We start from the raw sequence: 19,157 nt of genomic DNA on the forward strand, positions 1-19,157 counted from the left end.
AAGCTGCCATCGCGTATAGTCTTCAAATAGTTTTAATTTTTTGATATTATGTGGAAATGTAAACAGGACTCATAAAATATTAAAAGTAAATCATTGTTATAAATTGTTTAAATCAAATTCAAATTTTTAATGTAATAATAATAATTTATTGTCCAAACATAAATACATAAGAAAAAAAAGTACATTCTATACATAAATAAAGGGCTTATTTCGTTTTAATGTATTTTTACATGCGAAATTAAAACATTTTGAGTCTTCGGATCGATTGGTTCAATAAACAGTGATAAATTACTAAAATCATTTTTAAAATTTGTAAATCAAGTACTGAACATATTAAAAATATTTATTGACTGTAAAATAAATATTCGAAGATACATTGAAAATGTATTAGTGGTTTTAATTAAGTGATATATATTTATGTAAATGTAAGTGGAAATAGATGATAATTAATAATTTTCTTTAGTTTTAATTATATCGAGAATATCAAATAAACACTGAAAAATATTATTGTTGTAAAATTAATTTAAAAAAAATGTACAAAGAACACATTTATGTTTGAATGCTTATGATGACTTCATAGATAAGCATTGTTTTACAGTTGAAATGAAAATGTGTAGAAGCTTATCTCTAATGGATTGGTCGTCATGTCGAAATGTTGAAGAAACAGTGATAGTGATTTAGTGGGAATCAGTCGCGCTGGTGGAAGAAGGATACATCGAATGGAAGAAGGAAGGAGATTATTCGAAAAACCGGCCGGACCGAAGGCAGGCGGCCAGGTCGAGACTCGACTTTGGTTCAGTCGCCGAGTGACCGTGAATGCGAATTCGTATTATATCCATCAACGGTTTCTGTTTGTTCATACGATCATCATCTCTCGCAAAGGTGATGAACTCTAGGTGCATTTAGTTAACAACGAACGTTAGAAACAACAACAAGCATCACCATGCAGTGCTCGGGCCGCAGCTCACTCCTCGTCGTAGGCTTTTTACTTCTTGTGACCGGAACTTACACCATGGACGGTAAGTCACAATAATAAGCAACTTTCTTTGTGCGACGACTATGTGCTAAGTTCACGGCCGAACCGCTCAAGATCACGAGGAGAAAAACGGAACCAAAATATACACAAAGAAAAAAAATCCCAAATGCATTTCATTTAATACCGTAAAGATTTCTTGGTGCACCAAACATAATTTAAATATGATACCATTCATTTGAAAATGCGTATTCTATTACAAACAGTTTGCATTAAATTAATAAATTAATCATTTATTTTATTTGGATAACATCTTCATCTATGTTCTTTAATCACTTGAAAATATTTGCAAGAAGTGGCACATAACAAGGTAAAATCGCAGATATGGCTTAAATATTTTAATCAATTAGCATGTCGCAATATGTTTAGGTACATCTTGTATTGGAGATGGATCGCCTTGGTCTGCGATAAGTTCTTTATCAAGCCAACGTCACTAAGTGCCGGGAAACCCATGTGATTTCGATTCAAAATCTTTCTGTTATTCTCCAAATCGTGTCTTCGCAATGCAATCAAAGGTGCTCTTTTTCGTTAACACAGTACTGAAACCAAAAAGAAAACAATAAAAAATCGTAGCTGCGCGCTGATACCAAGGCCGACGGTCCCATTAATCTCCTCAATTATGCTTACCTTTTGAAATGCATGCATTCCGTTCGGTAATCGTGTGTTGCTACTTCGGATCCTCCATCACAATTGCTCGGCGATAACAGGTCAATCGGTGCGTTTCCCTTTGTTTTCCGGGACACCTGTCATTTGCCTCTAGGACAGATTACGTATCTACTAGTTGATCGAATCCAGGTTAATAGCGAAACTCATCTCAATGGACCATTGCTAATTGATTGCAATTCAATTCCTTATCGCAACACGTGTTTATGGACGAGACAAATTTGTTGTATTCATTGCCTACATTGAACCATTCAAATCATGTGTTTAAATTTAAATCCAGGCATTAAATAAAAAAAAAACATCTCAGTAAGTATAGTTAATTATACGAGTGAGATATTGAATCTTGTAAACAACTATGTAGACTGTTTGTGGCTAACAAAAATAAATTATTGATTAATATTTGTTCTTAATCACAAAGGTCTTCACATAATTAGTTAACTCACTTGTGCCCAGTTAGTAAAAACCAATAAAATAGATCTCAATGCTGCAGTTATGTTACTGTGGGAATATAAATGTTTAAAAATGTAATTACTGATAATAAATCAAACAGAAAATTTATTATGAAGAATATATTTGGTATACCTCGAGACTTCCATCAGTCCAGATTCACTATAGTCTGGTTTGAAAATTTCAAAACGAACTCAATTTGAAATAAGCAAAATTAAAAATAAATTTCATATAATTAGAACGCAAATTTTTCATGGACTAATGACAACCGGTTTCAGTCAAATTTACGAAACCGATTAAAAAAACACATTCTTTAAAATTATTTTACTCATACAAAATTTAGTTTGTTTTGAAATTTTTAAACCGGACAATAGTTGGATTTACATACACGAGGTATTGCTGTAAACCAAATATTTGAAAATAATCACTCGGTTCTTATAATGTTAAAGACTATGGAGATATGAACTGGTGAGATCTTTTTATTACTTAAAGTGCTTAATAATAGACGACCCCTTTACTTTATCTTACAGTTTCTGATTGATCTTCGTTCTACTCGATTTATTTCAAAAGTTTTGAAAATGACTGAATTAGTTCAAGTGTGTTCTACATGTGTTTGCATATATGCAATAAATTATTATTTTTATTGAACAGATTTGCTTAACTGCTCATTTTTTTAATTAGGTTGTGAAATTTAACATGTAGATATATATATATATAGTATATATCTATTGAGTGTATGCATATAAAACTTAAAATATAAATAATATTTATTCTAATAGTCAAATAATAAATAATTAAAAAATAATTTTTATCATCAAATTAAAGAAAAACGGCTTTACTATCAATTTCTATCAAATTTTGTTTATTATTCATGTTGCAAATTACCTTCCGAATAGAATTACATATTCACTGAATTATCGTCATTTACTGTATAACATTAACATCTATTTGTTTTTCATTATGCTCATTATTGAAAAAAATCCCCGTACCATAAGATTTCAAATGTTGTTGTATAGTCGCCCGTGACCATGAAATGACTCATATCTAGCATATAAAAAACGGTTAGAGATTCTATTCTATGATACACTACAAAATATTTGCAAATCCAAATAAGTGGAGATAAATTGCATCGAAAATTTGTGCAAAATAAATAAATCGTCATTGATGCGCATAAATCAGTAATTGTTCAAACATGTTTTTCTTGTTCTTGGCGATGAGATCAACAAATGTTGTTGTTTCTTTTTATTGATTAAGCAAATGATTTCACTGTTCAAAGAGTAAATATTTGATATATAATCTTATTGTGTTTAAATGTCATTACGAAATTCTCATCCAGTTAAGGTTTGTGAATCCATAAACAATGGTGTATCGAATGACGAATAGGTATTAACGAGCGCAACAAATTAATGTGTCTTTTTTTTGTTTTTTGTATGCAACGCCTCTCTTATTTTGCATTTCTTTGCGCAACCGGGAAGATCGGGTGATTAAGGATGTACGAGGTAGATGAAAATTTGTCCTCCTCTCTGGAGCGCAGTTTGGAACGTGACGTTTAAGACAGTCACGTGCATGAATTAACGAGGACTAAAAACGGTTCACGAAGGCAAAATAGAAAAAATCCGAATCAAATACTACTGTGGAATGCAGTTTATTTGTTTTTCTCTATATACATTTTTTTTATTGACAGTTCCGATGTAAGCTATCGCGAGTCTCGCTTAATGGACTGGAGCGGTTAGCCATTATCTCTCGTATTTGATAACTTGGTATTGGTGTCAGTCAACAAGACTCCGCCGAATGTTAATTAATTGACTGGTGAATACAAAGTCCATCCAATCTTGTAAAGCTGTTAATCCTGTTGCAGTGGGTTCGGCCTGTCCGAGAAGTTCTTCGGGAGTGTGTCGTCTCATCCATGACTGCCCTCTGGCCTTGGAACAGATCAGGAGAACCAGGCAACATAAGCTGGAACGCTGCGGCTTCCAGGATCTCGATGAGGTGGTCTGCTGTCCGGAGGATGAAAAGTCGAAAGAATCAGAAACAACCACGTCCAAGACGGACTCGAGATCTCCCACGCTAAGGAAGAGCGTCCAAGGCAAGAATTTCTCAAGACGTTTATAGTATTGTACTAATAATTATTTTGTTTTTCGGTAGCTTGCGAAGAGTACTCGAACGAGTTGACGCCGGATGTGGAATTCCAAATTTTGGGCGGAACAGATGCCAAGCTCGGCGAATTCCCGCACATGGTAAATTTCATAACTGAAAAAAACGTTTTATTGCTTTTATATATGGGAATGGTTGAATACTACTATATTTGAGGTTTCCACATCCCGCGTATTTTTACGGATTTGCCGTATTTTCATAACCCAGTGTAATCCAACGGTATTTAAAATAAATTCAGCAAAATAATACTGAATTGTTAAGTAACCACATTTCATACATAAATACAACCATAATTATTTGTTCAATGTTATTTACGAATCTATTTTAGTTCATGTTGACCTAAGGTTTATATTTAATAATTATCAATATTAATTGCAACAATACAAAAAATCATAATTTAACATTTCCATACAATAATAATGAAACAAAAAGTCAACTGCTGTAAGGACGCTATGGACATTAGCATATCTTTATGCTCTAGTACTAAACTTTAATAAATTTATATGATAATTAAATAAAAACAATACAAATAATAGACGCTCAAGGAAAATTGTCATAGTTTCTATACAATACTTATTCTCTTCTAAAATTAGAAAAAGCAACATTGAAATTATTTTTATTAATATAATCTCTAGCCACTAATGTATTAGAATTGACAACATATAAATGGAGACAATTAATTCTTAATTCAACATTTATGATCAGAAATTTATAAGTTAATAGTTAATTTTATTTCAATAAATTCCAATATACAGTGAAACCTCGCTTAACGAGTTTAATCCGTTCCAAAATTTCCGGATTATCCGGAGTATAGTGAAACATATTAAAAAATACACATAATTTGTGTACACAACTTTTAAAAATGATAGGCAGGCCCGTAATTTAGGACTTCTCTTCTCAGTCACTCGTTATGCGAAACGTCGCTCGTTAAGCGAGTCATTTTTCTTACAAATAATTTTGCTCGTTTAACAAAATGCTCGTTAAGCGAGGTTCCACTGTATGATTTAACTGTATGCGTAAGGTAGGTGTCGTTATGCTTCATTTTACGACATTTCATAACAGTGAAATTACTTTTTAAATTATTAAAAACAAAAAAATAAAATATCGTATAAAGGAAATCCTGAAGTCCAAAATATTGCCAATAAAAAATGTAAAATAAAATAAAGAAAAATGTTAAAAAGTATAAAATGGATGGCAACACAGTAACACTGTTAGCATCTGTTTTCATCGTACATATTGGTCATGTTATGCGACTTTTTAATCAAAAATTAAATGTATTGTATAATAACATACAAAGCGTTATTGACCGCAGTTTTTCAGTCCTATTTTTTTTTTAATTTAATATCATATTTTATTGAAATCTAATTTCATCATTTCTTTTGTGTGTATGTATATACATCATTATTCAATTATATTATTCTATTTATAGTTATTTCTTTTGAAAAACAACTTTTATGTTTTATTATTATAAAATTAATTGTCATATATCACTGTTTTAATAATTATCATTATTATTATTGATTAAATGGTGTTTTATAAACGTCATTGTTCTAAAGCGCTAGAACTAAAAATCAATCTATTTGAATCAAAGATTCATTAAATTACACTATAACATAGTTTCTTGAAAAAAAAACAAAAAAACTTATTTCATTATGTCGGTTGTTGCCCTGAATTGTTGTATTACACACTTTGATCATATAAAATTAATGTAAATAAATATAGAATTATTTCATTAGTAAACTGTTCTAGCATTTAAAATAAATATTAATGAATATTGACATTTTTTATAAGCACAAATATATCTGGAAAGAATCTATTTATCGGCATATTTTAATTCTTTGTTTCAAGACTCTCAGACTCCATCGTGTTAAATTTTGGGAATTGCAAACAGATTTGAATGGAGAAGCATTATTTTTGCAGAAATTAATTTATCGTTACATTGATTGATCTAAAAATAATAACACACGAGTTTAGTAGAAATCTATAATAGATATGAACTGACGTATATAATTAGTTTCATTATTTTGATTGTGGTTTGGTATATCAAATTTAACATTTAATTATAAATTTCTGTAACAATCATCAATTTATTATTGTCCCATATTTGATTGCTTCTTTATATTGGTATGTGATGTGTATACCTAATGTAACCTCTTTATCTATGTCTGTGTCTTATTGTTTCGGTAATTGGATTAAAGGCGGGACTCGGGTATGAGAGCGATGATGTCGGCTCCGACTGGTCTTGGGATTGCGGAGGATCCTTAATTAGCAACAGTTACATCCTGACTGCAGCCCACTGCGTCGTCCGAAGGGATGAGTAAGTTATATCATAGATTTTTCATAATAATATAAACATTTTGACATTAGTTGTTTTTCCTGCTCGTAAAGTTAGATAATTTAAAAAAAGATCTATTTAAAAAAACTATAGTTTATTTTTGACGAGCATTTCGGAAAGCGTTCAATAAATTCGCCTGTAACGTCGGACACAAAGGTTTTGATAGGTTAAAAGGTGTGCGTAGAATAAACAATTATTCGGCGTATGCATGCGAGCAAAATTGGAAAAGTGTTTTTTCGCTCGGAGGGAACGATTTTGCCAATTGAAGTTGCCGAGTGGATAATGCGGGAAATTTAATTCGGCCGCTTTGATGATCAGGCCGTTGTTAAATTGACGGCCTTTTGATTCTCCAGGATTATTTTGGGAACCGACAACAGAAAAAAAAACAACTAGAAAAAAAAAAGGAGAACAGAGGCAATTAATGCGCGGAAAAAGGAAGGAAAACGGCGAACTCGAAATTGGAATTGGGCCCTCCGTGGTTACGTAATTAAATTAAGTTGATGGTTTGTTTTTTTGATAGGAAAATGCCCGAGAAAGTACGGCTCGGGAAGATCGACATTAGTGGTAATTCGGATTCGGTGATGCCGCAGGATTTCAACGTCGCAGAGATCATCTTTCATCCGGAATACAGCAATAGGAATAAGGTGAACGACATCGCGCTTATCCGGCTTTCCAGGAAGGTCCAGTATACGGCGAACGTTCATCCGGCGTGTCTCTACTTCGAACCTGATGATCCTAAATCAGTCATTATCACAGGATGGGGTCTTACAGAAGCAGGTACATGTTCACCTCTTATTCATAAAAACACACTATATGATAGACCAAGGGTCGACAATATGCGGCTCTTTTCATGTCGAAGTGCGGCTCGCAAAAAATAAAAATATTTGAAATGGATTTCATTACAAATTTTTTCCAACCAAATAATGTCCTAATCTTACGAATTTTTTGTAATGAGAGGCCAACAATAAATTAATCAATAAAATAAACTGGTTATTCTCGTGAACCATTTTAAAATTAAGTGTAAATGTATTTATAGGGATATATTTATTTTTCATTTAGTTTGTGATGAATTGAGGATTATTATTTCGATGTATTTTTTGTTAGGTACAGTCCTCGCTCAATTTTCGTACATCATGCGTACGCAAAGTGGTAAGCGAATGTACGTAAATTGAACTGTGAATCACCATTTAAACGCATACATTTATTAATTTTGCGCAAATAAAATATTCTTGCATGACGTCCATGGGGATTGACTGTCATATTGACAAAAATAGAGTGCGTTTTAAGTAAAAATGAACCACGATAAAAATCACTCAATGACTTATTATTTGAATAATATCGTTTCGTAGTTTTATTTATATTCGTTATTTTGTTTATATTCCACTCCTCTTAACTACACAAATGCTGGTTATAGTTTTTTTTTTGCGAGACAGTCATGATTTTTAACGTTTTGTCCCTTGTCTTCCGTAGTTAAAATATACACACCTCCGACTTAAGCATTTAAGTTTTAAGACTAAGAAATCCATAGTAATCGTAAAAATAATCGAAATTAATCGGTTATTAATCAATTGTTAAATTGCATGAGGTATCAAAGTCTCATATATTCATTATTCTTAATCCACTATTAACTATTATGATATTTTCTGGGATTACCGTGCTAATTCCAATCGACTACTTGAAAACTAGGAAAATCTATAAATCCATATTTAAAGCAGAAGTACATATTTTTATAAAGTAAAATCGTTTTCCGAGTACCATAATATATTCTGGTATACCCATATAATAATTCCAATCGACTACTTTATAATTGGAAAAATGTACACAGCAAAACCATAATTTATAGTTTTAAATAATTTGATCAATGAAATCATAAGCGGAAGTATAATTTTTTGTAAAAACCTACTAGGATTGTTTCTATTAATCACAAGTAATAGGTTAAAACTGGTAAAATCTACAAAACAGATGACAAAATTTGTTGTTTTACATTATTTGAAGTATAATTTTCCTAAAAAAAATCTTGGATTATGTTATTTTCTGGGATTTCCATAGAATAATTTCAAAAGTGGGAAAATCTACAAAACGGACGACCATAATTTAATGTTTTAGACCAGTGTTTCTGGTACTTAAAATGTTTTTTGTACTTAAAACCTTTAAAGGACACCCGAAAAATGATTATACAGTGTTCTAAACTTGTGTACACATATTATGTATATTTTTGAATATATTTCACTATACTATACGAGTATTTCATCTGGAAATTTTGAAACGGATTAAACTCGTTAAGCGAGGTTCCACTGTATATAGAAAAAGTAGACAAACATAAGATTCCGTTTGTCATCAATTCTGCGACCCCAGTTTGAGAATCTTCTTCGTTAAATCTAATCACAGGTAGAGCGATCGTTGGTAATATTTTTCTTAATTAAAATATTAGCAATTACAAATATTACTCGAAAAAATTTGCTTCGCATAAATGAAGAAATAATTGTAATTGAAAAAAATATGTTTTTTTAATTAATATTTTTAGATCTATTTCCAACACTTTTTCCCCACTTACTTTATTGTCACAAATATATAACAGGGTTTCTCAAACTATTGGATACAAGTATAAACAATAATGTTTGAATCAACTATTCTTCAATGTGAACATTTTGTAATTGTTCTAAAAATGTAAATAGATTGAAATACAATAAGTCATAAATGTTATTCACAACAACAAACAATAACAAAAAAAAATGATTAGATGGAAAATTGATATTTTCATCCAACTTTGTATTTTCGGGTAAGATAATAAGATTGTATTTCAATTATGTGGATACAAATAGAGAAATTGAACTGCAGTAGAAAATAAGGAGCAACGATTGTTGGAGAGTGGCGGATGCGAGTGTAAATCAAATTGTGCTCACACCTTGCACTCTAGACTTATTGATTTTATATCAAAGCAACCATCGCAAAAAAGGAAACAGGGAAAATCCGGTGAAATATATAAACAAGTTTTACAAACTAGACGTATAAAAATTGAACGGCTCCAGGGAATTCCTCAAAGATCTTCCTCTATTAAATTGTATTTATTGATTTTTTCCTATTTCTCGTGGATTTCCTCTATTGAATTCCACGAAATACAATACTTTAATATTCGAAACATTGCAATCGATTGTATGTACATTTATCTCAGCAATTTTCAGAAATCGTTAATTATTTATCGTTATTTTTCTTAATCGCATTCGTTGAAATGTTTTCCAAAATTAATCACATATACTATACGTAAAAATGAAATGCTCACTTACTTGTAAATACAAATTATATTGAAATGGAAAATAATAACATAGTCAATGTCAATTTTCATTGTGTTTCTTTTTTATATTGATCCAAAATCTGTACGGTTTTAATTGAGAAAAAAAGTACATCAAAAGTTCTCTGCGAATTATACATTTAAATAATAAAAAATACATATAGAATACATATTAATATATAGACGTAATAATTATAAATTAATTGACTTTTGCATTTATTTAAGAAACTGATGTATTTCTTGATCATATTATATAATTATATTAAGTAATATTATGTATAATGATTTTCAGCTGGAAACCGAAGTCAGATTCTGCAGAAGGCGACGTTGAGTACAGTACCGGTGACCGAGTGCAACAAGACGCACACCTCTGTCGCTTTTGCACCCAACGTCCTCCGCTCACACATCTGTGCCTTCACCGTGGATCGTCAGATTCCTACAGACGCATGCCAAGTAAGTTTACGCTTTTTTTAACAGCAGTAAATCAACTTGGGATTGTCTCTTCTTCAAAAAACAGCAACAAGTAACAATTATATATATACATAATTATATATATATACATAACAATGTTATTTGGTGTTACCAACTCCAATTACTGAAAATTTTAAAAGAAACTAAATTTTATTTGGTCATGAAATAAATTAACTCAAACAGTTTATTATAAAATGTGTAGAAAAATATACAATTTCATAATACTAGCTTACAGCTAAATTAGGTGAATGTTTTATTATTTATTAATTGGCCTAATTGAAACTTTTAAAGTAATAAAAAATATGTGTATTATATAAAGAATATTCCTAAAATGAATTAAAAAGAATCTACAAAATATTAAATTTCTTATATCACGTTGGCAACTATAAATGCATTTTTTACACTTAACCACGTACACGATAGTCACTAAGCACATCTTTATAATATAACTGAAATAGCATTTAAATATGAGAGTTTAAGTCCTCGACAAGTTTAATGATCTATTTGAGGATGCCTTTTCCACCTCTTTCTAGACCTCGTTAACCGCGTACGAATTCTTTGATGTTACAGGGTGATAGCGGCGGTCCTCTGCAAGTGCTTCACAAGAACCAGAGCTCTATTTACAGCATCGTAGGAGTAACATCCTATGGCCGAGGATGCGGAAGCAAATACCCAGGCGTGTACACGCGCATCTACAGCTACCTAGACTGGATCGAAGGCATCGTCTGGTCATGAACGCCAAAACCAAAACACAATTTCCTCCCACATTCTCTATTATTTTTTACACACCCTAATTTATTGCTCAAGTGGTCTCCATTCCATTAGAGAACAGAAGATCCCCAGATGAAAAACAATTGAAAAAATGAATCGCATTTATTGCACTTTTATTGGATACTCGCTCCTAACGCACATCTAATAGACTAGATGAGATATCTTTAAATATAATTTTTATATTATTTATCAAATGTTTTATTTTTCCTGTTCGTTCCAACGGAAACATAATTGTTTGAATCATTCCTTCATATTCCAATTTTAACAAATTTAGAAACGTTGACATAGAAATACATGAGGTCAGGGTCCAAAAACAACTTAATATAAGAATTTAACTTTAATTTTTTTTTCAATACACTTTTATACGTGCAACTAAAATATCAATTTTGTTGACTTTGAAGAATTTTTTGCTTATGAATTTTCCATGTTTTTAAATCTACAATTATTGACCTATAAGTGGGGTCCATTTCCTAAGACTACAATACATTCGCCTCTGTATTTATGCATGTAGTGTATGTGCAATATATTATGTTTATTATTAATTAATTAATTAAAAATCATATATTTGAATAACTTATGATTGTGTTTGCATTTAGTTTATACAGTTTATTTAACAAAAGTTTAGTATATAATTTCAATTATAGTAAACGCATGTTATACATGAAATTTAATTTTTATTTATTACCTACGGAATGGGATCCCTAACTTCGAAATGCGCCACGAAAATTGAAGAAAAACTACTATTAACAAAAAGTTCGACTTGAGATAAACTAATGTTTTGTCTTGAGGCGCCCTGAAATAAATCTGATATATTTTCGAATAAAAGAATTGGGAACTCCTGATCTACGGTGTTCAAATATATTTTTACAAATTAATACCTTGTTCTTTATCAAGTCGATTATACTGGACATGTTCATTCAAATTATATTGCATTTAATATAAAGTTATAAACTAGATAATAACGTAGTCTACTAAAGTTGCATTCTTAAGTAATATCTAAGTTTTTCACAAACAGATGGCGCAAATGATCACTAAATCAACAAGCAATAAAATTGACTACAATGCGGTATTTTTTATTCCTATTAGGATGCCGCCCTGGTTGTCAGTAATGTGTTGTTGATTTTTATATAAAGAGGTTTACAAATATTATTATTACGATTTTAATAGTTAATATCAGTTATTATGTTTCCATTCTATTAAGTAAGATTATCAGTTCAAAAGTTTTAAGAGTTCAGCTGTTTAATATTTTATTTATTTCATGGTTAAAAAGATTTATTTCTTCCAAGACAAGATGAGTAATTTCAATTACTCTGGTTTTAAAATGGGCAGCAAGCCCAGACAGAGTCACAATGCAGTGCCTCCTCCACCTTCCACGGGAGTCAGCAAACAGGGTTACTCAACTATGAATGCCATCAGCCAAAATGCATTATCTGCAGCTTGGGGTGGCAGTCGGAAGAGAGCAGTAACAGAGGATGAGTAAGATTAATATTACAACTTGATTCCACATAATTAACTTTTCCATATAATTTAAGGTACTTTGATGATGATGAAGAGGAAAATGCACCTTCATTAGCATATATCCCTGCACCAGGTAGTCCTACTCAATTGGAGAAGAGTTCAAAAAGGGATGATATTGAAGAAGATGATCCTTTGGATGCATTCATGGCAGGCATTGAAAAGCAAGTAAGTGGTTTCTTACTTAATTAAATTGGTTATATTAATTAGGTCATTTCTTTGTTTACATAATAGGTAAAGAAAGAGCAGGAGCAAAAGAAACCTGAGCCTAAAGTAGCAGTTAGGAATGATTTGGAGGAGGAAGACAATGAGGAATCATACTACAGGTAATTTTAGTTAATTTATTTTTAATTTAGTAAATGTTGTTTTATTTAGATATATGGAGGAGAATCCTAATGCTGGCTTGGCTCCGATTGACCCATTGCATCCAGAAGTAGAATATGATGAAGATGGAAATCCAATAGCACCTGATCGTAATAAAATAATTGACCCATTACCTCCCATTGATCACGCCACCATCGAATACAAACCTTTTCGGGGTAATTTCTATAACGAACATCCTGAAATTTCTTCCTTAACTAGACAACAGGTAAGAATAATCTGTTAAAAGACATTAAAAATATAGTTGATTGTAGGTGTACGAATTGAGAAAAAAATACGATTTATCGGTGAGCGGTAATAATCTTCCAAAGCCAGTTTCTTCGTTTGGACATTTCAATTTCGATGATAAATTGTTAAAGGGAATTATCAAGGCTGAGTACACAAGCCCCACTCCTATTCAGAGTCAAGCAGTACCGTGCGCTCTGTTGGGCAGGGACGTTCTGGGAGTAGCTCAAACAGGTTCATAAATTAATTGATTATTGTAATACTTATTACTATTTACTTATCAATGTATTTTAGGTAGTGGTAAAACAGCAGCTTTCTTGTGGCCTCTCTTGGTACATGTAGCCGATCAACAACCTGTGGAACCAGGCGAAGGACCCATCGCTCTGATTTTGGCGCCTACCCGTGAATTGGCACTGCAAATTTATACGGAGTCGAAGAAGTTTGCTAAGATCTTTGACCTGAGAGTGATTTGTGCTTACGGGGGTGGTTCAAAATGGGAACAGAGTCAGGCGTTAAAGGAAGGCGCAGAAATTGTAGTAGCAACACCCGGTCGAATTATTGACCACGTTAAATGCGGTGCTACAAATTTGCAGAGGGTTACATTTTTGGTTCTCGACGAAGCCGATCGCATGTTCGAATTGGGTTTCGAACCACAAGTTCGATCGGTTTGTAACCATGTTCGACCCGATCGACAGACTCTGCTGTTCTCCGCTACGTTCAAGAAAAAGATCGAAAGGCTGGTGAAAGACGCTCTTCAAGATCCTGTGAAAATCTCTCAAGGATTGACCGGACAGGCGAACGAGGATGTAACTCAACACGTGGTTATGCTAGCAACTCCTCAAGCAAAAAGAAATTGGTTATTCTCACATCTCGTCGAGTTGCTGTCTACTGGATCCGTGTTAGTGTTTGTTACTAAGATCCTAGATGCAGAACAGGTGGCTGCAGATCTTAAAGTCAAAGAGTTTGAGTGTTTGTTGTTGCATGGTGATATGGAACAAGCCGAAAGGAATAAAGTGATTATTTCGTTCAAGAAAAACGAATGTTCTCTTTTGGTCGCCACCGATGTGGCTGCCAGAGGTTTAGATATTCCGCATATTCGGACAGTAGTCAATTTCGATACAGCTCGCGATATAGATACACACACTCATCGTGTAGGTAGGACTGGCAGAGCAGGTACCCAGGGAACCGCGATAACTCTGTTAACAGACAAGGACAAAGAATTTGCTGGACATATTGTGAGAAATTTAGAAGCTGCTAACCAGGAAGTCTCACAGGAGCTATTCGATCTGGCCATGCAGAGTAGTTGGTTCAAGAAATCCAGATACAAGAAGAAGGAAGGTCCAAACGTGGGTGGAGTAGGTTTAGGATTTGTAGAGAAAGTTGGCAAAAAATATTCTCCGTCTCCACCGAGTAGCAGCAGCAGCGGGAGCGGGATAAGTAAAGCGGATTCGCAGCAACCTAAAGGTCCTGCGACCGATCGTCTTTCAGCCATGAAATCTGCTTTTAAAATGCAGTATATGAAACAGGTAATGCGTATTAATTAACAAATATGTAAAAAATAATAATTATAAATTACATTCTACCCGTATAGTTTACATCAAGTTCAGATGCTCCACCTCCGCAGTCGGCTCCGCCTTCCGCCCCGCCAACACGCAAAAGGAGCAGGTGGCAATAATCTGTTTGTTTTTATATTATCATATTTTTAAAACGAGACGCTGGAAGAGTGATATGTTTTGTTAAATTTATCACCATTGCTACAATATTATTTTATCATTGTTTCCTGTTTGCGATAAATCATTTAAAACTACTAACATACACTCATACAAAAAAGAGAGTTCCGAGTTCAACAACATTGCGTACGATATAGTTATTTAAAGAGAGTAAGGCGAATAAAGGCAGTGTAATTATGAAACGATTTGAATTCTTGTTTCTCGCGCTCATCCACGGCGCGAGTTCTCTACCCTTTTTCCTATACCATGCAAATGAAGGTGAGTTTATAACAAAGGGCTAATATTGCCAATTGATATACATCGTTTAAGGTTTAAGCGATCTGCGACGACCTTGTGATGATTATTACCGGGACGTTTGCGACAAATGGGAGCTGAAGAATAAAGGGCCCAAATCAGAGCCGGTCTGGAGTCAGTTTGTGGCCACTGCTTATGAAATCAACAACAAGATTCAGAGTATTCTTATCGATGATGACTTTAACAGCGAAGGAAAGATATTTTACGCAGGTTGCGTTGACGACGAAGCCAACTACATCCAACAATTCAGAGTTTTTGCGAGGAAACTTGGCGGCTGGAACGACCCTCATCCGGAAGTATTTTTCAAAATAGCCGAAACCACTCGTCTGCTCGGCATCCATCCAATCATTAAGTTGACTGTCGATGTTGATTACTCCAATCATACGAGACATATACTATACGTATGTATCAGGTTAATTTTTAAGCTCATAATATTAAGATTGCTTATATTACAAGATTGCAGAAAAAATATGTAATAAATGTAAAGAAAGCTTCTTGGTATATGGTCCTACCGCTTTTTGTACTAAATAAATGCGATTGTAGTTTAAAAATTATAATTGTATGTGCTTCGTATAATAATCATTACGTTTTATTTGAAACACAAATTCATCGCTTAATGGTTATGTTCAAAATGTAACAAAAATACATATATTATATAATATTTCAATTACTTTGACCCTATCTATAAGTATTAATACTCACATATAACAATACATATACAAAGCATTTCGCTTAACGTGCAATATAAATTGTAACAAAATTGACTCTCAAAATGGAACGCATTATCGTATATTACATTAGTTTATATGTGGAAATTGTTTCACTATACGAGTAAAAATCCGGAAATTTTGGAACGGATTATGCTCGTTAAGTGAGGTTCTACTATAGTTTTAAAATATGATTTGATCAGTTGTCATTAAATATTGCATTAGGTCACTTGGCAATGAACAGAACTCATCCCTCATATAACTTCCTACTATAATACAGTTTCGCTCTAACACGATTAGATTATTCAAAGTGGTATTGCCCTTTTCCCAGGTAAATTATGTAGATAATAATAATAAAAAAATGTTAGACTACTTAACTATGTAAATTATAATTATGAATACCAAAATAATTATTATTTATATAAGAATAAACTTTTTTTTATATAAGAGAAAAAGTTAATTTCAATCAAATTTAATTTATGTAATATTATAAACTATATTTCAAACGTATTGTATGTATTTGTTTTAGGTAGATTCCGGAGATTTCGTTTTTCCAGAGTTATTCTTAGCCAACCCCAAGAAGTACACAAAAGAGTTGCAGGTATACCGTAAATGGATTGCACGCACCTTACACCACGTCCTTGGCGATGAAATCAATGAGCGAGAGATCCAAGAAATCGTCGATTTCGAAATTGTTTTAGCGGATATTCGGGATGATCAGATGAAAATGATTAACTTGAAACACCTGGTTTACATGAAGGAGTTCCTAAGGTATTTGCTAGAAGGTACAGCTGTAGATTACAATAAATTGCAAGACATCGTGGTGAAACCAAAGCGGCTCGAAGAATTGCTGATCTTATTAAACAACACCGAGGTGCGTGTTGTCTGTGAGTTATACAATTCGATAAACTTGTATTAGTTTATTTATTGTTCATTGATTTTCAGCGAATTATATTATGTGGTGCGCAATCAAGGACCTGTCCCGAGACGTCGATCCCCAATTGAGGAAATTCTCATTCGAAGTGGATAAAGCTATTCTGGGCATCGACGAAGACCTGGACAGGAAGCACGAGTGCACTCAGCACGCGCTCAAGAATTTCGGTGGTGATTTGATCAGGACATACAGATTCGACGAAGACATCATCTCTGGGGTCAGTCAGATGGCGAACAATCTCAAACTGGAGTTCGTGCGGCAATTGCTCGACAATAATTGGATGAGCTTCGAACTCAGGGCTGAAGCCGTGCGGAAAATCCTTTCCGTTCGATTCGAAATCGGCTATCCCAAATTGTCGAACAAGAATGTCAAGCGTGTCGCAATGGGGGATAACCATTTCATTAACGTTCTGAAGCTGAAGAATTTAGAAGCCAAATCTTCTTTGGAGCAGCTCAATCACGACACAAAGCGCATTAAGTATTTATTTAACGAGAAGTTGCGCAAATAGTTGTATTTGTTTTGCAGTTGGCCCATCTCAGTGTTCGATGTTAACGCGTACTATAGCTTGCTGCATAACGCGATTAGTGAGTATTCAAGTAATATAGTATAATTCAAGATTTTGATCCTTGTGTTTCAAGTTTTACCATTGGGTATTTTGCATCAACCATTTTACGATCCACTCAGACCGGCTTCCGCAAATTACGCAGCTCTCGGAAGTTTGATTGGGCATGAACTTTCACATGCTTTGGATTCGCTTCTGGATGATCTTAAAGTCGCCTGCTTTCAGACACAGTTGGGTGCGGTTGCTGAAAACGTTGCCGATCATGTTGGGCTTACGATAAGCTATAATACTATGCTGCAAGCGACGGAACGTATACCTTTCATGGATAGGAGGAAGATCTTTTTTCGGAATTACGCTAAAGTATTATATATATCGGTGTATCAGGAAAGTTTAAATGGTTGACCTTTGTTGCAGATGTGGTGTGAAGTAGCTGAACAGAACGATCTACTTTTAGCCGAAGATCATGCGCCGGTAAATATTCGCGTCTTAAAGACTTTGGCGAACTCTCAAGCTTTCAACGCGTTGTACAAATGTGAAACTAAAGAGCAATGCATTATTTGGAATTAAATACAGTTTGCTAAAACAATCATCACAATCAAATGTCTAATTGTACTTTTAATATCTCGAATATGTTTGTTTACAATTTTTTAAGCAGGATTAATAAGTAATCTAAAAATCAGATCATAAGAAATCCGCGGATTAGTTTTTCATCTCGTAGTTAATTTGTACACAAATGCATTCAAGCTAAAGTGATATATTATAAGGTATTCATCTTCATTAGGTTATATTTGTCTTACTGAATCATAGTAATTTATGAAATGATATATAAATATTATACACGTTGCGAATGCGTGATGAAAATTATCACCAAAATAGATCTTGGAGATATCACAATCATTTGTATTAACTGATATAATACATTAAGATTATTTTATTTTCACTTATTACAATATATAATCCGGTAGGAAAAAATACAACTTGAAATTCAATTAAATCTTTCTTGATTTATCTACTATATAATTTTATATATGTCTCCCACACTTTATATAATTCATGTTAAAAGACAAGAGGAAAACCTTAACATTTAAGTAACAACGTTGATCTTTAAAACGACATTTCCTGAGTATACTTTAATTAAATATGTATGAAATACAATATTTATAACGGCAAATATCGCTTGAAAATTGTTTTCCTATTTCTCAAGAGATTAAAACAATTCCTTTTTTGTTGAATTTTGTAATTAATTGCTACTTTTCAAATGCTACTTATTGAGCTCTAAAATATTATTTCCAGTTGAAATTCGAACTCTGTCATTTTCATGATACATGCATATCTTTTAAAATATCTTATATTATGAGAAGAGAAATGACAAAAGTTTGACAATATATCATGATGGATGTCTTATATCCATTATATTTTACGTGTGCCCGCCGCTGTGCATTATTGACTATGTCCAACTATAAATTTACCTTGAAAACATAAATGGTGCACGCCGCCATTCTATAATGTGCTCTAAGGTGAAAAAAGGTTGGGAACCCCTGTCTTATATGATAATTGTCTAAGATAAACTTATTATAATAAGTAGATGCAACCAAAAATGCATGTGACAATTATATTAGTTACATTCGAAGAATTTTATAAATAAA

General features: G+C 32.8%; 3 protein-coding genes across 3 annotated transcripts; all 3 read left to right on the forward strand.

The window, feature by feature from the left end:
• The first annotated feature begins 737 nt into the window (after positions 1 to 737).
• Positions 738 to 11,352, forward strand: LOC108568399 (serine protease persephone-like). The gene is made up of 7 exons (XM_017929462.1): positions 738 to 1,019; positions 4,002 to 4,229; positions 4,289 to 4,380; positions 6,496 to 6,614; positions 7,153 to 7,409; positions 10,214 to 10,374; positions 10,963 to 11,352. Exons 1-7 carry the CDS (start codon positions 944 to 946, stop codon positions 11,125 to 11,127), a joined length of 1,098 nt encoding a protein of 365 aa, XP_017784951.1. The 5' UTR covers positions 738 to 943; the 3' UTR covers positions 11,128 to 11,352.
• Positions 11,353 to 12,258: 906 nt separating this feature from the next.
• On the forward strand, positions 12,259 to 15,187 carry LOC108568436 (ATP-dependent RNA helicase DDX42). Its single transcript, XM_017929521.1, has 8 exons — positions 12,259 to 12,363; positions 12,434 to 12,639; positions 12,696 to 12,846; positions 12,913 to 13,004; positions 13,054 to 13,267; positions 13,314 to 13,518; positions 13,579 to 14,810; positions 14,876 to 15,187. The coding sequence occupies exons 2-8, from the start codon at positions 12,455 to 12,457 to the stop codon at positions 14,957 to 14,959; spliced, it is 2,163 nt and encodes a 720-aa protein (XP_017785010.1). The 5' UTR covers positions 12,259 to 12,363; positions 12,434 to 12,454; the 3' UTR covers positions 14,960 to 15,187.
• On the forward strand, positions 15,170 to 18,545 carry LOC108568437 (endothelin-converting enzyme 1-like). The gene is made up of 7 exons (XM_017929522.1): positions 15,170 to 15,272; positions 15,324 to 15,709; positions 16,545 to 16,902; positions 16,961 to 17,426; positions 17,475 to 17,533; positions 17,588 to 17,871; positions 17,926 to 18,545. The coding sequence occupies exons 1-7, from the start codon at positions 15,191 to 15,193 to the stop codon at positions 18,076 to 18,078; spliced, it is 1,788 nt and encodes a 595-aa protein (XP_017785011.1). The 5' UTR covers positions 15,170 to 15,190; the 3' UTR covers positions 18,079 to 18,545.
• Positions 18,546 to 19,157: the final 612 nt, after the last annotated feature.

This window comes from Nicrophorus vespilloides, unplaced genomic scaffold (genome assembly GCF_001412225.1).
Source record: "Nicrophorus vespilloides isolate i.1.1-1 unplaced genomic scaffold, Nicve_v1.0, whole genome shotgun sequence".
Taxonomy (NCBI): domain Eukaryota; kingdom Metazoa; phylum Arthropoda; class Insecta; order Coleoptera; family Silphidae; genus Nicrophorus; species Nicrophorus vespilloides.

Excerpts from the sequence above, each read along its gene's own strand:
- LOC108568399 (XM_017929462.1), top strand. The coding sequence starts at position 944 with ATGCAGTGCTCGGGCCGCAGCTCACTCCTCGTCGTAGGCTTTTTACTT. Across the intron at positions 4,381-6,495 it reads TCGGCGAATTCCCGCACATG|GCGGGACTCGGGTATGAGAG; the intron begins GTAAATTTCATA and ends ATTGGATTAAAG. Across the intron at positions 7,410-10,213 it reads ATGGGGTCTTACAGAAGCAG|CTGGAAACCGAAGTCAGATT; the intron begins GTACATGTTCAC and ends AATGATTTTCAG.
- LOC108568436 (XM_017929521.1), top strand. The coding sequence starts at position 12,455 with ATGAGTAATTTCAATTACTCTGGTTTTAAAATGGGCAGCAAGCCCAGA. Across the intron at positions 12,640-12,695 it reads AGAGCAGTAACAGAGGATGA|GTACTTTGATGATGATGAAG; the intron begins GTAAGATTAATA and ends ATATAATTTAAG. Across the intron at positions 14,811-14,875 it reads AAATGCAGTATATGAAACAG|TTTACATCAAGTTCAGATGC; the intron begins GTAATGCGTATT and ends CTACCCGTATAG.
- LOC108568437 (XM_017929522.1), top strand. The coding sequence starts at position 15,191 with ATGAAACGATTTGAATTCTTGTTTCTCGCGCTCATCCACGGCGCGAGT. Across the intron at positions 15,710-16,544 it reads ATACGAGACATATACTATAC|GTAGATTCCGGAGATTTCGT; the intron begins GTATGTATCAGG and ends TATTTGTTTTAG. Across the intron at positions 17,872-17,925 it reads TTTTTCGGAATTACGCTAAA|ATGTGGTGTGAAGTAGCTGA; the intron begins GTATTATATATA and ends CCTTTGTTGCAG.